General features: G+C 32.6%; 3 protein-coding genes across 4 annotated transcripts; all 3 read right to left on the reverse strand.

Annotated features, from left to right (window-relative positions):
• Positions 1 to 4,164: 4,164 nt before the first annotated feature.
• On the reverse strand, positions 4,165 to 4,763 carry LOC111045266 (longitudinals lacking protein-like). The gene is made up of 2 exons (XM_022330636.2): positions 4,721 to 4,763; positions 4,165 to 4,469 (listed from the first exon to the last, which is right to left on the reverse strand). Exons 1-2 carry the CDS (start codon positions 4,761 to 4,763, stop codon positions 4,165 to 4,167), a joined length of 348 nt encoding a protein of 115 aa, XP_022186328.2.
• Positions 4,764 to 6,345: 1,582 nt separating this feature from the next.
• Positions 6,346 to 11,692, reverse strand: LOC120351635. Its single transcript, XM_039429527.1, has 3 exons — positions 11,557 to 11,692; positions 8,453 to 8,639; positions 6,346 to 6,436 (listed from the first exon to the last, which is right to left on the reverse strand). Exons 1-3 carry the CDS (start codon positions 11,690 to 11,692, stop codon positions 6,346 to 6,348), a joined length of 414 nt encoding a protein of 137 aa, XP_039285461.1.
• A 1,307-nt stretch (positions 11,693 to 12,999) lies between these two features.
• LOC111045292 (zinc finger X-chromosomal protein) lies at positions 13,000 to 20,258 on the reverse strand. 2 transcript variants are annotated; one of them, XM_039428685.1, is made up of 2 exons: positions 19,723 to 20,258; positions 13,000 to 13,239 (listed from the first exon to the last, which is right to left on the reverse strand). In XM_039428685.1, exons 1-2 carry the CDS (start codon positions 19,766 to 19,768, stop codon positions 13,058 to 13,060), a joined length of 228 nt encoding a protein of 75 aa, XP_039284619.1. In that variant the 5' UTR covers positions 19,769 to 20,258; the 3' UTR covers positions 13,000 to 13,057. The 2 variants fall into 2 exon arrangements, with proteins under 2 accessions (XP_039284619.1, XP_039284618.1); XM_039428684.1 differs by lacking the exon at positions 19,723 to 20,258 and adding an exon at positions 15,436 to 15,651.
• Positions 20,259 to 21,714: the final 1,456 nt, after the last annotated feature.

Here is a 21,714-nt window from a genome sequence, read left to right on the forward strand (position 1 = left end):
CGAACTCTCAGGCGCGCCCGAATCGCTGGGCTCTGATTGGCTGCCACCAGTCATTGGCGCCGAATTCAAATACTTGGCATGTTGGTTGCGAATGTGCACCTTGAGGTTTCCCTTGAGCTTCGACTTGTAGGGACAGTAAGGACACTGGAAGTTGGCGGTTTTGCCGCACTCGTACTTGCGATGCGTGTAGAGCGACGAGTATTGCGCGTAGTTCTTGCCGCAAGAAGAGCAAATATGGCGTCGTTCGCGCAGGTGCGGATCGAAGTAGCGACCGCGGCGGGGGTGCATCAGCAGGCGACTCTTTGCGGGTTGGTGGTAGTTCAGGCCAAACGACATGCCGAAAAAGTAACCTGCAAAATGAGAACAGTGTCAGTCACAAGAAATAAAGTTGACTAGACTGATAATGGGGTAACGCCTAGAAACAGTTTCTTGTCGTTTCAACAATTGTAAGCTACTATAATAGATTAATTATTTTTATTATTCATCTATTTATTATCATATTTTGATCATTATTACAATATAATATGTGATTCATATTATATTTAATAATTTCATTCTAATGTTAATGTGTGTAAAAAACAGAAACTAGTTTGTGCTCTGTTAAAAAAATGAAGTTTAGTCAAGAGATTTTGGAAGAAAAGAGAAGAATGAATAAGAAGTAGGTTGATAGAGATAAAATTGGATTGGCATTGAGTTAATGGAAAATATTATAAAAGTGGATTTTTTAATCAGCATTCTTAAACTCATTTATTGTACAAATTATGCCATTTACGGGAGAGGAAAATAGACAATCCAAAACTGTATCTATCCCAAAATTCAATTTAATGAGAAATATTGTCCAAATAATAAGAATGGTTAGCTTCATAATAAATGATTAAGTATTAACAATTTTTAATTCCTGAAGAAAGTATAACTGACAGGGATAAATATAGCTGAAATATGCGTTAAAAATTGTGAGTTCAGGCGGCCAGTGGAAGCTTGTAGAAGGAGCGGGGGGGACTAGATGGACTGAAAGTTACAAAGAAGACATTCTCAAAGAGAATGAAGGCATACTGCGAGGAGAAAAAACAGAGAGTACGGTACCTATAAATTTGGTTCATAGACGTACTTAGCGACTTCCACTATGGAAGCTAGACGCGAATAATATTAATAAATTATAAAGTTTGAAGTCGATAAATGTAGATTCTGTACCATTATATTCTTTTTATATAATTATTATATAAAAGAATATATTCATATTAATACAGGCCATATATTCTTTTTTCAATTAAGATAGTTCAAATTTACGAAAAATAAACAATTTAGACCTATGAATAATAAATGAAATTTTCAAAAAGTGTAATTTGAGACTTACTTGAGACTTTCAAATCTAGAAAAATAAAACAAAGTCACTTTCACATTAAAAGCACAGCCAATCATTACAATATTAAAAATAAAATATTTATTTGTAATCTATTTACTTGATTTCATTTTCCTAGAGTTTTTAAAGAAAAAGCATGACAGATCCCAATTTTTCTGAAATTTACAATAGCAACATCAGCAATAATATAATAACATTTTTAATTTTCAATGAATTAATCTAAATTGTTTCAATCATAGTTTTTGGAAATAATTGGTTGTAAAAACTTCAAGTCTTGAATTGAATAACAAACTTGAAGCTATCACAACCACTATTGGAAATAATGTAGTTGGTTTTAAGAACCATTTCTGCATGATCATTCTCTTTAAGGCGAAAATGAATAAACAAAAGGTATAATAGTTGATACTCCACAATTTATTCCAATGATTATAATAAATGTGTTACTATATCTTAACATAAAATTTTCCATTACAAGTATTTTGATTGACAAAGATTTCTTTTGGTGTGTAATAGCCCATGTGTGATGTGTAAATCTGTCAATCAGGCTATGTCAATGTAGGATTTCATCATTCATAATCAACTCATTATTCTATCTATATCACAATACACATACAAATTGACACTTGAATAAATACTCCACATGCTATAAGAATATCAATGAAACAAAATTTAAAAATAATACCTTCAAAAATAAGTAAACTAAAATAAATTTATCTACCTACCCAATAAACATATAAAATAAATTACTAACATAGGTACGGTATAAAAGATTCAATAAATTGTGATCAGTGAAACATTAGACTATTATCTCAACCAACAATATAAGTTTAAATTCTGTAACAATATGATTTAATCTCAAGTTATAAACACTTGAAAAATTATTGAATGCACTATATGGAAGGCATAGAAATATTCGTTGTTTTCCGAAAATATCTTCGATCAAGTAGTAGGCTAGATTTATTGCACAGTATATGGATTTACTTAATATATTATGATCTACTTAATCTGGCAAATAATTATATTGAAATGTGATTGGATAATAATTAGGGATTGACAACTGAGTGAAATATAATACTGTAGGGTGGAAAATAAAAATTTGGCAAATAAAAGAAAATACATCTTAAATGTAAAAACAGCATTTGATCAACAATAATAGTTGAACATGATAGCTTCGGTTCAGTACGTTCGTTATTGCAACAGTAAAAATCACACTTGAAATTTACAATAATTACTTTGGAATAGGTACTTGAAATTAAAATTACCCTAGTATATCTTAAATCACCTTAGTGTATTTAGCTTACTTAACTTAAAGATTATTAAGTAATTATGATATTATGTTATCGTATCGATAGATTAATGCCCACATTCAAACAATGCTTTCACAAAGCTTTCTAAATCACCATTCATAAATCATAAACAATTCATAATTTCACAATAGAAAATACTTACAAATATGTTAACAAATGAAGAACAGGTTACTTGCTATGAGCTCTCTTTTAACATCTACATATTAAAACTGTTGAATAGTCACATCATATTCAACATTTGATAGAAAGAACTTTCATAAGAGCACCTATATGCATGACCATTTTCGGCAACAATATTGAAAATAAATTATAAATTCAAAAAAATAATACTGATCCAAGAATAAATAAAATAGGAAGATCAATAAAATTACGTTTGTAGAACTATAAATACGAATATCTATTTATCAATTTACAATTAGCCTAAAGCTTGATACTTGAGTATTCCTCCACTTATAAGATAATACAAATTAATTCATTAAAACATAATAGGAAGTTTCTCATTGTTCAGGGAAGCAACAATAAAGATCTGTAGAAATAAATATTGATAAGTCGATCTTATCGTATTTTTATATGTAAAAATTCAATTTTGTACTACGGTATTCTACTGTATGCAGTAGCTTAACTACCAATAGCTTGCTCATTTTGTAATAGATGAAATACCATCACGACATTTCACAAATCTAGTGTAATGTCTATCTTATTGCATCAACTTAGCTGTCTAACTTCAATGTTATTTTGTTATAATTGTTGAATCAATTATGCTCATAAAGCTCAGATATATGAGCTCCAAAATGATTTCCTATCAGTTTGTGGATTTTACCGTGGATCCGTTCTCTCATCATCATTCCACCACCCACGCACAAGCTTAGAGCTTTTGTGGGCATCACACTCAGCTTAAAAATCTGTGATATCAGTGTTCAAAAAAATAAAACTTGAAATTCTATAAATAGAATCATAGAGACATGATAGCATAAGAAGATATTCCATGGTATAGGTTGTTTATGCTCCAAATTTCGAGCAGTTTTTTTAACTCAAGCCGATTACTGTCTCCCACTGCTTATTATTACCAGTGGCGTATCTAAGGGGAGGGGTTTTCATGTTATAACCCCCCCCCTCTCCAAGAGCACCAAAAATGACCCAAAAAAAAATCCAAGACAAACCGCGCCCCCACTCATCCAATTCGACTGGTGAAGTTTTATAGGGGGCCCAAATTTTTGGATACTCCCCTCCCCCCATTTCAAAACCCTGGCTATGCTACTGATAATGAAATTATTACTGTTTTAGCCGGGTGAGAGTGTAAGAACGACACAGCATGAAAGACTACCAGCGTCACAAAGCTACTAGGACTATCGGCTTGAGTTAATATTAAAAATTGGAAAATAAACGCCCTATACCATGGGATATCTTCTTATGAAACCTTCTCTCTATGGTAGAACATAATATTATTAAAAAAACATTATTTCTTTCGTAAATAAAATATCGATGATCGTTTAGAGCTCAGAAATCCTTAGGCATGTTGGAGTGCTTGAAGCCAATGTGCGCCTTGAGATTGCCCTTGAGCTTGGTTTTGTGCGGACAGTAGGGACACTTGAACTGCGGCTCCTTGCCGCACTGGTACTTCTCATGCGTGTAGAGCGACGACGCAAGCGCATAGACCTTGCCGCAGTTGCGGCATGCGTGCTTCTTGTCAGCCGCTGATTGCTGCTGATGATGATGATGCTGATTGGCATTGCTGATGGCTAGTTCTGATGTGAAAGATGTCAGCAAACTATGTTGTGGCCATAACACAGAACCATCATTACCTGTGAAAATTGATTGTGTTATTTTGGGAAAATATTTGGAATTCAAGTCATGAAAAATTGGGACCATTATTACCTGGAAAAGTTTTCAAGATATGTTTATACAGTTTACGTTTTTATTATTATCAACACTGTGTTACCGCCTTTTGCGGCAGAACAATCTCTATACCTGTGAAAATGTATTGTGTTACTTGAAATTATGCTCCAGATATTATATTATTGATACAGACCAATTTTTGTCATGGAATGCTCACCTAGATTATCTGGCAGGTTGGCCAAGGGCATGCACCGGTACATGTTACGAAGAAAACTGTTAATTCATCATTCCTACTGAATGTTTATTTTGCACACATCCAAAGTCTTTTATTGTATGGTATAACTCTTTCCTCTTTGTGGGAACAGTGTGAAAGCCAAATCAATATTTATCCTCCAAAAAAAGGCAGTAAGAAATTAAGAATAATTTCCAATATGCCATCTAAAACACACTGTAAGCCGATTTTTGTCAACCTTCGGATATTAACTGTGTACCATCATTATATGTCCTATATGTATTATGTTATGTGCATAGTAATTTAAATACAGTAGATATAACAGAAACAGTACCTTTCACCACTTTGATACAAGAAAAAGTACCTTTCACCATCTTAATACAAAAAACAGTCATAAACTGGGAGTTCAGCAATACTCACACACAAAATCACAAAAAATGTATTTTATATTTCAGTCAAGTTATATAGTCATACTCCCGCTCATCTAAAGCAGCTGCCACTCAATAAATTTAAGCGGGTTTTGAAAGAATTATTACTTGCTAAGTGTTTGTACACTATAGGCGAATATTTTGAGGTTGACTGGAGTTAGGTGTTACAACGCTGTAGCCTACATCCTAACATTTAGTATATTTTTTACTAATAGCTTTAAGTTTTGTTGTGAACCTTCCATTGTTTTATGTTGCCTGACAATGGTCCATGTATTATTGTAATATTTATGATCAATAAAATATTTATTTATTTCATTTATGCAGTATATGAATATGATTTTGAATATAAAATATGGACCTTTTAGAATGTGCACAATGTCTTTGATATCACTCACACGCAGATTTGTTTGTAGTTTGTGAATAGATATTTTCACAGTATTCATACAAACCTGTAGTCAGTTCTCTAAATATTACCGTACTGATCACGAATCATGTCCAAATCAGTGAAAAATCATTACAATAGACATTTTTGAATGTGTCCGATGTGTATCTGATTTTACCTACATAGAATTTTTTGTATTTTGTGGATCAATTATGAACAAGCACCGCTCTCGACACTCAAAACTACATCGATAACTATCCATTATCATTAATGAATAAACACATCAGAGTTTGTGTAATTTTTAGTTATTTAAAATGTCATATAGAGTGTATGAGAACAGAGAAAAAAGCAAGAAGGCAGGATGATGCTTAAAAATTAGTGCTAAACAGTAGGCCTATTGAAATAGAATATTTTAGAGGTACCGTAGTTCAGGAGTATAGTAAAATTTCAGATGAGAAGTAGGTAATAAGAATGGAGAAAAATAATGAACAATTTGATTTATTTATTTCCACACCTAAATAACTGTCCTAGCATACAAGTTCTGTATGGAGAAATTCAGAAAATAATTGATATTATCTCAATGTTATAGGCACGAGCACAAAAATAAATAACATTTAATCCATTGTGATGGAACAAAAATATATATCTGACCAGTAAAATATATTATGTAATACCTGATGTTCAAAATATTATTTTAGAGAGTCTTTTAGGCAGCGATAATTTTAAACAATATTATTTGTGTTTAAGATTGCAGTAAAGTGAGAGTGTTTTATTAAACGATGTGTCTTTTGAGACAGCCCTTATTCCTGGTCCGATGATGGCAGTGGGGAACTTGCAGTTGTGGGTCTGTGCCACACCCATGTCTTAGGTGCATCAGCAAGCTGTGAACGTCTGCAACAATTGATAAGTACAATATAAAATATAACAGTTTAATAATAATAAGAATGTAGCAGTAGAGTTGTATGTAAAGGTCTCGAGAAGTTCAAGTGTTCGATCAAAGAGTTCGATCTTGATAAAATCAACAAGTAAATAAAATCAGTTGATGACGTCAATAAAATCAAGGATGAAAATCAAAATGAAAGAAGAAAATGCAAAGAAAATGCAAAGTCCAAGCTTAATAAAAACCAAGGAGTTCAATCGCAGTAGAACAGTGGAGCTGAATATTAAAAACCAGGGTTGTTGCATGGAATATAGAAGTCCCGTAAAGCAGGGACAACTGACTAAAGATGTGCAAGGTATTTTTAAAACAAGCATGATATTTGAGTCTGGAATACACACACAGTTATCAATACTGATGACTAATACTTTTAAACTCAATATTTTTGGACTGAAAATTCCTTGAAGTTAACTAGTGATTATTTTGAACTATTATTGACCGAGCGAAGTGAGGTCTAAGATTCAAGTCGACGATTTGGAATTTCTCTTAATGTTTGAATGTTTATATGTTGCGCATTTACGGCGAAACGCGGTAATAGATTTTCATGAAATTTGACAGGTATGTTCCTTTTATAATTATTGCGCGTCGACGTATATACAAGGTTTTTGGAAATTTTGCATTTCAAGAATAAAATAAAAGGAGAAAGGAGCCTCCTTCATACGCCAATATAGGAGTAAAAATCAGACTATAGAATAAATTATTCATCATAAATCAGCTGACAAGTGATTACACAGATGTGTGGAGAAGCCAGTCTATTGCTGTATTTCCATAAGGTCTATAGTTTCAATCAGGTACTTGTGGATGAGAATACTGCGTGAGGTCTACTGTTCACAGAACTACTAGTTTAGTTAACCATAGTTTTCTAATAATCGTGATCATATTATTATGTTGAAAGACACACATGCGTGAGGTCCGTGATATAATGCAGCATTTGATTAACAATGGTATTGCTATCCCTGTCTATCATCCTACATAAAAGATAACACTATCCTTTTCTAGCTCCGCAACGTTGCAAGATTGTTTTTCAACAAAGACGTATAAGTATAATTGATTGACAAAATTTTGAATCTCCATTATGAAAATTTATTATTAAATCATTGAGAAAAAATTTTTCTCGGCGAATAAAATATTTTAGATACTGTAGTTTTAAACAAGAAATAACAGGGTATGTCTTCATCTATGAGGGTATCAGCTAATATCTTCTATAGAAGGCAGTGGCAAGACAAAGAATTGGCAAAGCTGTTATCCTATCTTTTCCACTGACTTTTAACGTATACTTCACTGAAGCAGAAACTATTTCACAACAATGAGCTGTAATTATGTACTATTATTAACTTCATGTCAGGACACACCTGTCAGCCTCGTCTCAATGTGAACATTTTAATGATCATCTCTTATATTATATTTCACACCTCTAGCAGACTCGCGTCAAATCGTGTCTCAATATATGACTAGTATAGCCTTTTATATGCTATAAAAGATTTGATCCAAAAGCACCTTTTTTATCCAAAGATACCTTTTGATCCGAAAGCTGCAGAACATGGAGTTTATGATGAAGAAGGATTACGATAGAATAACATCACAATAATATTACTGTAAAAATCTGACAACTGTATTTAAAATTTGGATTATTCAACAGTTGAAACTATGAACGATTTACTTCATAGGTATTCTAAAATATTGGATGTTTGATTTTAACTAGAGTTATTCTCTAACAATTTGTAAACTAAGGTATTTGAATAGGGTGTTTTCCTATAATGGTAGATTATTCCACATCTCGTAAAGACTTACCGTATACCATCCTCTCCACTGTCTGCAACAAAATAAAATTTAAATTTCTTCAACATTATTTGATACCTAATTTTGTAGCAAACTTTTTCAACTTGATACACTGCTATATTGGGTCGGGTCAATAAAAACGAGTAGAACAATTAAATTCATCATCTTGGGGTTGTGTTGACATGGCTCACCTGGTTCCACTCCTTTTGGCAATTATTACATGCCGTGATAGAGATGATTTTGACATTGAATATTTTTTTGCCACCTTACGAATTGATCCACCTTTCCGTACCTCAGCAACAGCTGACTCAACTTCATCCTTGGTCTTCCGCTCGTAGGCAAGTGGCATTCTTCTCTTCACTCTCTTGCTTTTCAATCCTGAACAAATACAACATCTCATTCAGATTAAATTCTAGCAAACACCAATCAAGATTTTAAATAGGGCTACGGTTCGGTTAGAATAAATAAGATATGATAACATTCGAAAATAAATTAGTGAATAAAAGAGAACCTCAAATGTCTACTGACATGTAAGAAGCCTATATAAATCTAATATGGATAGATTCTCATCTGTCTTCGTATTAATACCATTTTAAAAGGCTACAATTCCCATTCAGGTTATCTTAACCATAGATTTAGATGCTTTACTATAGATTTTTTCTTTTCCTACAGATACCTTGAAAAGTGACCATTTCTGCACTGATTGCAGGCCGCAAAGAATCACTTTTCCGCTCTAGTGCGCAAAGTATTACTTTGCATACTCAAGATTTGCAGCATGACAACGCAAAATAGTTAGTAGGTTATATGGAGCACCAGTGCAGGAAAATCAAAATTAAGTTGGTAACACTGACTGTGGTATAGTGAGGTCCACGTTATAATGGTAGTGGAGAACAGCGTTGCCTGTTTATTATGTGCCTTGATTATAGTCATTTCAATGCTTACATAAGATAAACCCCCTTCAAGCAGTCAGATAAATTTTCAATTGAATTACTAATCATTATAATTTGATTATTATTATTCAATTTGAAATAAATTAAGGTTTTTATTAATAATAAAATTACACAGAAAACATTTAATGGATTTCAGGGAATTTTACCCATAATTACCCACTTTACATATTCAATGGTAACTGTAGGAAAAATTTTATGTGAATTACGTGCGCAAAGTTCCTCTGCTGCACTCAAGAAACCATTATTCCGCACTCGCCTAAGGCTCGTGCGTAAACGTTTCTTTCGGTGCAGCAAACTGTCACTTTGCGCACTAGTTGCACAAATAACTATTACAGAAGGTTGCATGGAAATATTATATGGGAAGAGAAGCTCAATTTTGCAGGAATGAGGAATGGGACAATAACATATACTTGAAGAAAAATGGGACTGTCTCATTTCTCGTGCTGCTGTACGTTTCAATCCTCCTGCATAACCAGTTTTCATAATCTGCCATTTCTATTTTTCACATTATGTATTATTAGCAATCAATAACAGAAAATTTGACAGATTTCATACTCTTTCAAGAAATATTAGTTGTATTAGTTGAAATAAAAAACAAAGAGGGAAAATTTTCAGCATTAAATTAGCCTATAGTAAATATTCACTTCTTCAGTGGAAATATTGGGAATGAGAATAATATGTTAGTTGAAATCTTTCCAATCCAATCGGTCTTCATATGCAGACACGAGAGAAGCCAGTCAGGGCTGCCAAACCATCAAATGGGGAATTCTAATTACTATAACTTCAAGAATTATTCGCGTTGTCCCATTCCTATCAACTTACCCTATTTATTATTCCAAGAATAAAATTTATGAGAAAATATGGATATTTCAGGCTTGAGATTGAGTTCATTTTAGAACTGGTTGGCTTCCTGCGAACTTAGCCTACCTGTACGATCCAATGGTAGAGAATGTGATTTTTGAGAAAAGCAAGCAAAAATAAGTTTATGTATGTTCTGTAATAGATTTTTCATGATATCACACATTTCAAAATCTACAAGCTACTAACTTATTTAAATTTGATTAAATTTATCAACATCTTGATAAGGCACTACTGAGCAATATAGCCTATCAATAATGATAAAGAATTTAGAGAATGAAAAAAATATCCACAAACATCACATTCATAGAGGTTTTGGGATAGGAGCCTACAGACACAGAGGAAAGAACAATGGAATCATTTGTTTGATACATGCATACATTGATTTATCGTGCTGATTGCTTGACTGACCTATTAAATTACTTGATTTGTTTTGATTGTGTTTCAGCAGAGTGCTGATCCACTACCTCCGTAAACAAAGCCATAGTGCATTCGTGTGACGTCAGCACAGGTAGGGCTTCTACACCAATAAAAATTAGTTTATATCAGCTGATCTATATCAGCTAGTGCTTTTATTGGTATAGGAGCCCTACCTGTGCTGACGACACACGAATGCACTCCGGAGGTAGTAGCTGATCACGATAGACGTAATCATGCAACAGGTGTCGCAAATTAAATATTGTACTCGACGAGCTGATTTCTTTCAATATTATGGCTGGAATGGTCAATTAGTCATTATGCTGTACAGCAATAAAAATTGATAAAACCATTCAAACTCTTTCAGAGAAATTGCAATAATTGTCTAAGTAGACCTGTACCTATTGTCAATTATTGCAAATCCTCTCAATGAATTTGAATAGTTTTACTACTGTTAATAGTTTTCAACGATTAGCAAACAATATATTGTAGTTAAAACAAATTAATTTGATGTCATTTTAAATAGGCATGAATAATTGGGCCTCTTTTTTTTGGCTCATGGGAGAGGTTTAACCTGGAAACCTCCAACCCCACCATTTCTCTAAGCCACTGACCCCGAAAAAGAAAAAAATATTGCATAGTTCAGTAATCAAGAGACTCATATTTTAAATTGAATTATTTATTGCGTTTGGTATTATTGTTTGGAAAAGCACCTTCTGGGAACCTTACTCAAAGGCTCTGTCTTGTAATATATAATATTATTATCATCGTATATAATTAAAATAAGAAGATTAATATCATAGTATGAATCCTAATAAGTTATTATTGAGTGAATTGCTGAGCAAATATAATTGGACCCATGAGCTCTGTCCTGGCATATTGATAACTCTTAATATAATAAATACTCCTAATATTAGTAAATTCTTCCTCAAACATTGGACGATGGACTTTGTTTTGTTCTGTAATACTGATAAATCTCAGTACGATTGAGTGAGTTCATGCACAAACATAACAAATTTACATCAAGATAATGTCGAAATGCTTAGCAGCGATGTGCGCTTTCAAGTTGCTCCTGATCTTGGTGCGATGCTCGCAGTAGGGACACTTCAGGTGGGGCTCCTTCCCGCACTCCAGCTTCATGTGAGTTTGCAAGTTCCTTTTGTATTTGTAACGTTTCCCACAGTTGGTGCACTCGAAATTGTCCATTGAATCTAGAATAAGAAGTGGGTACAGTAGTATTTTAGAGTAAAATAAAGAAAAATATAATTGAAATTTATAAAGAAAATATCATAGAATAATACTTCTTTTGAAATATTGTTGTTGATTTATTATAAACAATTTTCTGTTGAGTTATTATCAAGTACTGTACCGTTATTGGAAAAAAATGAGGTACCTCATTATTACGTAATATTAATTTATCAAATTGAAAAACTATTATTTTTTGAGTAGGGTGAGTATCACAGTAATAGCTATGGTGAGTGATAATAATGAGGAATATTTCTTCAATGTGAATTATTTTTTAATGTGGAAAATCTACTTTGTGAAATTAGATTTAATAAGACTTGACCTATTTTGGACTACCGCATGTGTAACCTGCTTATAGAAATTTTGGAGAGGAATACCACAAGGCTACCTTATTTTCCCTCTCCCTATCATTTTCATGATGTAATTATTGTATGTATGAAGGATAAGAAGACACTCTATAATACTGTAGAAACAAGTCTGTGAGTGAACAAATAAACTTCTTACATATAAATTGATACATATTAATTAACTGAATGTCGGTATAAAAGTGAAAAAATCGTGTGTTTACCTATATAGGCCTACATCGCAATTGATCAAGGAAAGTTTCACAAGATGTATTTTTGAAGTTCTAAATATGATCCACCATTTTTTAATCGACATTTAATCGACAACGTTATCATTTTTTCAATTGATGTTATTTGCCTGAGAAGGATGATTATTAAAGGTATATAGCTGGACAAATATCGTTTCAATAATATCTAACAGGATATACACACGTAGAAATACAGTCGATTAAATAAAATCAATAGGCTGTATGTGACACCTGAAAAAAAACTTGCAAAGTCAAGCACTCAGCTTTACTAACTAACAAAGTGAATAAATATTGCTTCATTGATAAATAAATTCAATTGTCTTAGTAGATAACCACATAAACAGTAATTCAGCAGTTAAATGTGTTTCTTTTTTAATAGGCCTATACAAAAACTTCAGACCTCCATATTTACTACAAAGCTGCATTTTTTAGAAAGAAGTTTGCTGATGAAATCCCTGTATGTTTCGTGCGATGTGAGCATGTGGTAACTCTATTGTTATAATATAAAGTCGATAAATAACCAATAATCCAGCGGTTGAGAATGGTTTATTTTCATTTACAAAGATACAAACTTCAATCCTGCAGTTTCACTTCGGCTTCAATGAGTGCCTTCAGATTTCCTTAATTTTTGCGATGCAACTGATAAGTTTATGAGAATTAAGTGAATAACCAATAATCCAACAGTTAGGAGATGTTTTATTCGGCAAGATACAAACTGAAAAACTGCAGCTCTACTAGAAATTGGTGAGATGTTTGGCTACAATGTGTGATTTAAGATTTCCTTTGTGCTTGGTGCGGTGAGAGCAGTATGGACACTGCATTTGAGGGTCCTTGCCACACTCATTCTTCACATGTTTGTTCAGACTACTCCTGTGTCGGTAACTCTTCCCACATTGCTTGCATTTGAAACATTCAACTGTGAAAATAATTGCAAAATGTAAATTCTATTACATGGAAAACATCTACATAAAAAGCAGTTAATATCTAATGTAGGTTCTATCCAGAAAAACAGAATATGAATTTCTTCATGAAAGGACTGAACAAAGAACAGCAGATAGGCCTACAGTGGAAATATTGTTGCTAATGATGCTTAATCCTCTTCGCAGCAAGTAAACATCTCAATTACATTGAATGAAGAACATACAATACTGGTCCTATCTAAGAAGAATAAAATACATTTCAATAATTACTCATTTTCTAGGAAAGAGCCTCACTGTTTTTCTTTTACAACAATTTATTTCAAGATTTTCAAGTTATTGCTAATAAGTGGTCCATGCTTGAAGTAGACAAATTAATATTATTACATGAGTAACAGTGCAGTAAGAATATCATCTGTATAGACATTGAAAATATAAATTCTATAAAATGAAAAACCAACACAAATAAAACAATGTGTTCAATATATTTATTCAATATTCAATGAAAGGAACGGTGAACCCCCAAATTTTATTATTAAATGAGAAGAACAAATAACATAATTTAGTGAGAAAACCTCGATTATTTTCAGTATTCCATGCAGACAGATTTTAAATTCTTTTTAATCTTGACCAAATAACATAATGAATTACCTTCTTTAGAGATTACAAAGAAACAGTGTAACACATTGAACAGCATCGTATAACATCTCTTCACGTTCTAGAATTGCAATCCAGATCATCATACATATTCATTGAAAACATTATCCTACATGAAAAAGTGAATCAAACTAAAATATGAAAAATTCAAATAAAATTAAATATGAAATACATTTTTTCATGACACTGGCCAACTAACCATACATATATTATAGAACCATAGAATAGAATAACTTACAAATAATAAGATTTTTATTTTTGTTCGTAACTTTTATTCAAAGAAACTCACAATGCCAGGTCATGTGTGCTTATTAAATTGCTCTTGTGGCAATGATTATTGATTATGAATTTTGAAAAAAATGAAACTTGAACAACTCTAATTTACAAGTCAGATATTAGGCTGTAGAAAAACATTAGAGTTCAGAATCTTAGTGCCGGTAGCACAAAAACCTTTTAAATTTTCATTGTGATTAAATTCCAAAACCAATCATAGAAGCCTTTTTACTTTCCTTGCCATAGATAGGTATAAGAAAAGTATTGCTTTCCAATTTCTAGATTTATACGTTTCAAGGTCCCCTGAGTGCAAAAAAGTGTTTTTTGGTTATTGGTCTGTATGTGTGTGTGTGTGGTGTGTGTGGTGTGTGGTGTGTGTTTGGTTTGTGTATATGTATGGCTGTGTACACGATATCTCATCTACCAATTAACGGAATGACTTGACATTTGGAACGTAAGGTCCTTATAATATAAGGATCCAACACGAACAATTTTGATCAAATGCAATTCAAGATGACGGTTAGAATGGCGAAAACGTTGTCAAAACCAGGGTTTTTGACGAAAACGGCTCCTACGATTTTGATTAAATCTATACCTAAAATAGTCATTGATAAGCTCTATCAACTGCAAGTCCCATATCTGTGAAAATTTCAGGAGCTCCCCATCTATGCAGAGTTTGATTTTAAATTTCAAATTATCAGGCTTCAGATACAATTCAAAAGAAAAATATTAAGTGGAAAAGCATGGAAATCTATACAAATTATGTCCAGTAACATTTTCACCTAATATTGAAAATAAGCTCGAAATTTGAGAAAATGTGATTATTCAAATGCAAACTTGATGAAAGAGGCAACTGTTGATTCCAATGTACCTAGAATGTATTCCAGGTGCCCTGGTTGATTCTATATCATTCACTGAGATTCTTTTATTGACAGATATAACTGAGATAATCATTGACCGGATCCTTATCAATTGATCTCGTCAGCTGATTGATTATAATGGAAATTTTCATAATTTATTTATACATTGATACATAGGAAAGTTGTGTAAGGGCGCCACACCAGATTTTTTCGAAAAACCATTCTCTGATTTTTGTTCTCGTGGTATTAATCATAATTAAAACATAACAGATGTTTGTGCAACCGGACCATAGACTGGCAATTTAAGCAGATTTGCTTCAATTATTCATTTCTCCAATATTATTGCTCATTCATTTTTAAACTAGATTACAACAAATCAAATTTTCATTCTTAAAGTTTACAAACCATTTACACGAGATAAAAGGTTGATATTTTTGAATGCAAAATGCATCAACTGAAAACCCCACATCTTTATCAAGTCCATCTCTAATCTCTCAATAAAATTGGTGGATTTCTTAGCAAATATCATTCAATCTAAAGTGATACGGCAATGCTTAGTAGCTATATGCGCTCTCAAGTTGCTTCTGACTTTGGTGCGATGCTCACAGTAAGGACATTGCAGCTGAGCTCCTTCCCACATTCCACATCCATGTGTGCTTTCAGGCTCCTTCTGTATTTATAACACTTTCCACATTTGGAACACTCGAAATTATTGTTGATTATTGCTGAAATAGGAGAAAAAATCAATTTTGAAATAAATGTGATTCACGGAACTAAATAAATAAAAATATCAATAGAGGCGGTATACGGAAAAGGGCACATAGAACTATGCCCTTTTTCCGGAGATTGCTTTATTAGATCGGCCATCTTGTTCTGCATATTACCTGAAGATCTCAAACAAAAGTCTTGGAAAATGATGTTGGTACAACTGTTTATGAACAGCTGTGTCAAGAGGGATTTGATGGTCAGTGAGACTATTGCTTCCTATGTTTATGTCCAACCTTCTTCAAAGTCAAATAAGTTCACTATCATGAACTATTTTATTATAAAAATAAAACAAAATGGTTATTTGCTGTGCTCTGAAAACTTCAATATTGTGAATTTCAACCATTCAAGTACTTGAATGGTCCTGTTCCTGACATTCACCACAAGTGATGGTTGATGATGATTCAACCACATCAACCCCTATTCAATAGAATGATGGAAAACTTTTTATATGTATATATTTTTTTAATTTAAGAAAATAAAATCATTCATTCATTTAGCATTGGAATAACATGTGCTTTCTAGTTTATCAAATCCAAATTTGTACAGAATAAATTTGGAAAAAAATTAAAATATAATCATGTATCACTCTTAATCAACATGAGATCAATATATTGAATTTCGATTTGGTACTAACAGAATGTTCAATTCAATTATAAAATACATTGATCTATCCAAAATAAAAACTTAAATGCGATTTTCTCAAAACACAATAATGTTGCTCTTTATATGCCCTTTTCCGTATACCGCCTCAATTGCCGGTATTCTAAAATTCTAAACTTGGTAAAAAATTTACCTTTTTTAACAAATTGTCATGTCTCATTTCCCGCCACATGCAAAAAACTTGACAGACAAAATTGTTTAAATAGAGAAAGAGAAAAGGATTGATGATCGATAATAACTTCATAGCAAAATCCAATTAGTAGAAAACTTCAGATACGGTACTACTGTTGTTGGTGGGATGTAGTGATATCTAACCATAACAAAGCACTGGAATGTTGTCTAGAAATATCACGAATTTCATTGTAGAAAACCATGTAGAGAGATGACTCGAATGATTGGTGAAGTATTGCACAATAGAAATTTGTGAATTATAGAAATTTGGGACATCATACATTTTTTCCAAAAAACGTGACATTTTTTCCAAAAAACGTGACATTTTTTCCAAAAACGTGACATTTTTTCCAAAAAACGTGACATTTTTTCCAAAAAACGTGACAATATACCATAATAAAACCGACCCGGTTAGCTGAGATGACTAAGGCATTGCACCCTTCAGTCTGCTAGCCCTACAAAGTCACGGGTTTGAAACACGCCGGATTCATCTCATCAAATCACCCAAGCACTTTCCATTACCAAGGCACAAGCTAAAAGCTCATGTGGGCATCATTCATAATAGAATAACCTTGTCATTGCCCAATTTGTTTTTTAAATTGGAAGAGAGAAATTCAGAAGTCTAAGTCTGAGTTTCAAGTTCTTCATTCCTTTTTGGTGAAAAATGAAAATTGTTATTTATTATTTTTATGGAAGCTGTCTCCATTTAGAGAAAATAAATTTGAAAAATCACTCAATGCAGAACGATGTGAGAGGCGGATTTGCATAAGAACGTTTTTACTGAATAAGTAAACAACGAGTTTCCTCCAAATTTTCTCTTGAAAACTCTATTCTCAATTTCCACGGATTATAATTGAATCACATCACAACAGAAAGTTTTAAACTAGGAGAGTTTAATAATTGAATACGAATGAGAGTTGAAAAAACTAACAATCTCAAATAGATTATAATGGTCTTGGTACTCTAAGATCAATTTGAGGATAGTATTTCATTCCCAGAAAAACGAACAAGAAACACTGAAAAGATAAAATGTCAGTGTAAACTTCTAATACCTATTCAAATCGAATGAATATCTTATAAATTAGAAGATGACTTTACAACACTTCTACACAGGGGTGCCTGCCCATCTCCAAGCACATTAACGCACCCCACCCCGCCCCTAAAAATTCTATCTGAAAAAAAATTGACTTGAGGAAAAATTCGGCTTTTCCCGCCCCTTACGAAAAAAATGCCAGGAAAAATTCGGCTCCTGGCTTCTCCCTCTCTTACGATAAAAATATCGTCAGTAGTCATTTAAAACATGTCTGGCCTTTTTTGGACCCTCAAAATGATTTGAGTGCCGATTTTTTCAAGTGCATCCAAACCCCAAGTCCCCCTCTTGGACACCGCCGTTTTCCAGAAATTCACATATTTCGTAAGTAGTCACTTGGTATAGGATTACGGTATCACTAGTCATTTTCATTTGTCACTTATTATTCATTAAAAATGTTACACAGCAATAAAATACATTATTAATAAGTACATTAATCATCCCTTATTATTGAGTTATTAAATAATAAAATGAAATGAAAATTTATTTTGCCAAAAACAGGGTTTTTCGCGATTTTCTCGAAAACGGCTCCTACAATTTTGATTAAATCTATACTTAAAATAGTCATTGATATGCTCTATCAACTGCAAGTCCCATATCTGTGAAAATTTCAGGAGCTCCCCATCTATGCAGAGTTTGATTTAAAATTTCAAAGTATCAGGCTTCAGATAAAATTCAAACGAAAAATTTTAAGTGGAAAAGCATGGAAATCTATACAAATTATGTCCAGTAACATTTTCACCTAATATTAAAAATAATCTCGAAATTTGAGAAAATGTGATTATCCAAATGCAAACTTAATGAAAGAGGCAACTTTTGATTCCAATGTACCTAGAATGTATTCCAGGTGCCCTGGTTGATTCTATATCATTCACTGAGAGATATATATATATATATATATATATATATATATATATATATATATATATATATATATAAGTTCGTCTTTTAGCATGTATATTCTTCTTATCTTCTTATTCTCTTAATTATCATTGAAAAATGTCCATACCATATGTTAATATAGAACTATAATCTAGAGAGAGTACCTCTTCGAAAAAGTTGTTAACTGGTAACTAAATAATAATTTTGTCAGGTTAGCATTAAGTCAGTACCTACTACTGTATTACTAAGTAATAGTAGGTATTGATTAAGTTGAGTTGACTTTGTTGGGTTGGCACCAAGTTGAAGATTGAAATGCATTTATCGCGGAAAAATTGATTGGGCACTGCTACTTCAATCAGAGCTATTCCTGGGAATATTTTATTACTAGCCGTCAGGCTCGCTTCGCTCGCCATATCCGTTTAGCCAGACGTTTAGTCTGGACCCCCGACTGGATCGTCCTAACATATGATAAAAATGCTCAAATGAAAAATGCAGGCGAGCGAAGCGAGCCTGCTGATCTCATTCCTGGACGATCCAGTCGGGGGGCGAGCGAAGCGAGCCTGACGGCTAGTTGACAGATATAACTGAGATAATCATTGTCCGGATCCTTATCAATTGATCTCGTCGACTGATTGATTAAAATGAAAATTTTCATAATTTATTTATTTATTTATACATTGATACATAGGAAAGTTGTGTGAGTGCGCCACACCAGATTTTTTCGAAAAACCATTCTCTGATTTTTGTTCTCATGGTATTTAATCATGATTAAAACATAACAGATGTTTGTGCAACCGGACCATAGACTGGCAATTTAAGCAGATTTGCTTCAATTATTCATTTTCTCTTATATTATTGCTCATTCATTTTTTAAACTAGATTATAACAAATCAAATTTTAATTCTTAATGTTTACAAACCATTTACACGAGATAAAAGGTTGATATTTTTGTATGCTAAATGCATCAGCTGAAAACCCCACATCTTTATCAAGTCCATCTCTAATCTCTCAATAAAATTGGGTGGATTTCTTAGCAAATATCATTCAATCTAAAGTGATACGGCAATGCTTAGTAGCTATATGCGCTCTCAAGTTGCTTCTAACTTTGGTGCGATGCTCACAGTAAGGACATTGCAGCTGAGCTTCCTTCCCACATTCCACATCCATGTGTGCTTTCAGGCTCCTTCTGTATTTATAACATTTCCCACATTTGGAACACTCGAAATTATTGTTGATTATTGCTGAAATAGGAGAAAAAATCAATTTTGAAATAAATGTGATTCACGGAACTAAATAAATAAAAATATCAATAGAGGCGGTATACGGAAAAAGGGCACATAGAACTATATGCCCTTTTTCCGGAGATTGCTTTATTAGATCGGCCATCTTGTTCTGCATATTACCTGAAGATCTCAAACAAAAGTCTTGGAAACTGATGTTGGTACAACTGTATATAAACAGCTGTGTCAAGGAGGGATTTGGTGGTCAGTGAGACTATTGCTTCCTATGCTTATGTCCAAACCTTCTTCAAAGTCAAATAAGTTCACTATCATGAACTATTTTATTATAAAGATAAAACAAAATGGTTATTTGCTGTGCTCTGAAAACTTCAATATTGTGAATTTCAAACCATTCAAGTACTTGAATGGTCCTGTTCCTGACATTCAACCACAATGATGCCCTACCCCTATTTCAATAGAATGATGGAAAACTTTTTTATATGTATATATTTTTTTAATTTAAGAGAATAAAATCATTCATTCATTTAGCATTGAATAACATGTGCTTTCTAGTTTATCAAATCCAAATTTGTACAGAATAAATTTGGAAAAAATTAAAAATATAATCATGTATCACTCTTAATCAACATGAGATCAATATATTGAATTTCGATTTGGTACTAACAGAATGTTCAATTCAATTATAAAATACATTGATCTATCCAAAATAAAAACTTAAATGCGATTTTCTCAAAACACAATAATTTTGCTCTTTATATGCCCTTTTTCCGTATACCGCCTCAATTGGCGGTATTCTAAAATTCTAAACTTGGTAAAAAATATACCTTTTTTTAACAAATTGTCATGTCTCATTTCCCGCCACATGCAAAAAAACTTGACAGACAAAAATTGTTTAAATAGAGAAAGAGAAAAGGAATTGATGATCGATAATAACTTACATAGCAAAATCCAATTAGTAGAAAACTTCATATAGGCTACTACTGTTGTTGGTGGGATGTAGTGATATCTAACCATAACAAAACACTGAAATGTTGCCTAGAAATATCACGAATTTCATTGTAGAAAACCATAGGAGAGATGACTCGAATGATTGGTAAAGTATTGCACAATAGAAATTTGTGAATTATAGAAATTTGGGACATATACCATAATAAAACCGACCCGGTTAGCTGAGATGACTAAGGCATTGCACCCTTCAGTCTGCTAGCCCTACAAGGTCATGGGTTTGAAACACGCCGGATTCATCTCATCAAATCACCCACGCACTTTCCATTACCAAAGCTCAAGCTAAAAGTTCATGTGGGCATCATTTATAATAGAATAACCTTTTTCATTGCCCAATTTGGTTTTTAAATTGGAAGAGAGAAATTCAGAAGTCTAAGTGCAGTCTGAGTTTCAAGTTCTTCATTCCTTTTTGGTGAAAAATGAAAATTGTTATTTATTATTTTTATGGAAGCTGTCTCCATTTAGAGAAAATAAATTTGAAAAATCACTCAATGCAGAACGATGTGAGAGGCGGATTTGCATAAGAACGTTTTTACTGAATAAGTAAACAACGGGTTTCCTCCAAATTTTCTCTTGAAAACTCTATTCTCAATTTCCACGGATTATAATTGAATCACATCACAACAGAAAGTTATCAAACTAGAAGAGTCGTTTAATAATTAAATACGAATGAGCGTTGAGAAAACTATCAATCTTAAATAGATTATAAATGGTCTTGGTACTCTAAGATCAATTTGAGGATAGGATTTCATTCCCAGAAAAACGAACAAGAAATACTGAAAAGATAAAATGGCAGTGTAAACTTCTAATACCTATTCAAATCGAATAAATATTCTTATAAATTAGAAGATAACTATACAACACTTC

This window comes from Nilaparvata lugens, chromosome 5 (genome assembly GCF_014356525.2).
Source record: "Nilaparvata lugens isolate BPH chromosome 5, ASM1435652v1, whole genome shotgun sequence".
NCBI classification, from domain to species: domain Eukaryota; kingdom Metazoa; phylum Arthropoda; class Insecta; order Hemiptera; family Delphacidae; genus Nilaparvata; species Nilaparvata lugens.

What these genes read in the sequence shown, in the direction of transcription:
- LOC111045292 (XM_039428684.1), bottom strand. Translation starts at nt 15,559, where the DNA reads ATGATATTTGCTAAGAAATCCACCAATTTTATTGAGAGATTAGAGATG. An exon ending in CCTTTTATCTCGTGTAAATG is followed by an intron (nt 13,240 to 15,435) that starts GTTTGTAAACTT and finishes TTATTTTCACAG; the next exon opens with TTGAATGTTTCAAATGCAAG.
- LOC120351635 (XM_039429527.1), bottom strand. Translation starts at nt 11,692, where the DNA reads ATGGACAATTTCGAGTGCACCAACTGTGGGAAACGTTACAAATACAAA. An exon ending in GCATCGCACCAAGATCAGGA is followed by an intron (nt 8,640 to 11,556) that starts GCAACTTGAAAG and finishes GTATTTGTTCAG; the next exon opens with GATTGAAAAGCAAGAGAGTG. An exon ending in GCCAAAAGGAGTGGAACCAG is followed by an intron (nt 6,437 to 8,452) that starts GTGAGCCATGTC and finishes CAATTGTTGCAG; the next exon opens with ACGTTCACAGCTTGCTGATG.
- LOC111045266 (XM_022330636.2), bottom strand. Translation starts at nt 4,763, where the DNA reads ATGTACCGGTGCATGCCCTTGGCCAACCTGCCAGATAATCTAG. An exon ending in CAACCTGCCAGATAATCTAG is followed by an intron (nt 4,470 to 4,720) that starts GTGAGCATTCCA and finishes CAATTTTCACAG; the next exon opens with GTAATGATGGTTCTGTGTTA.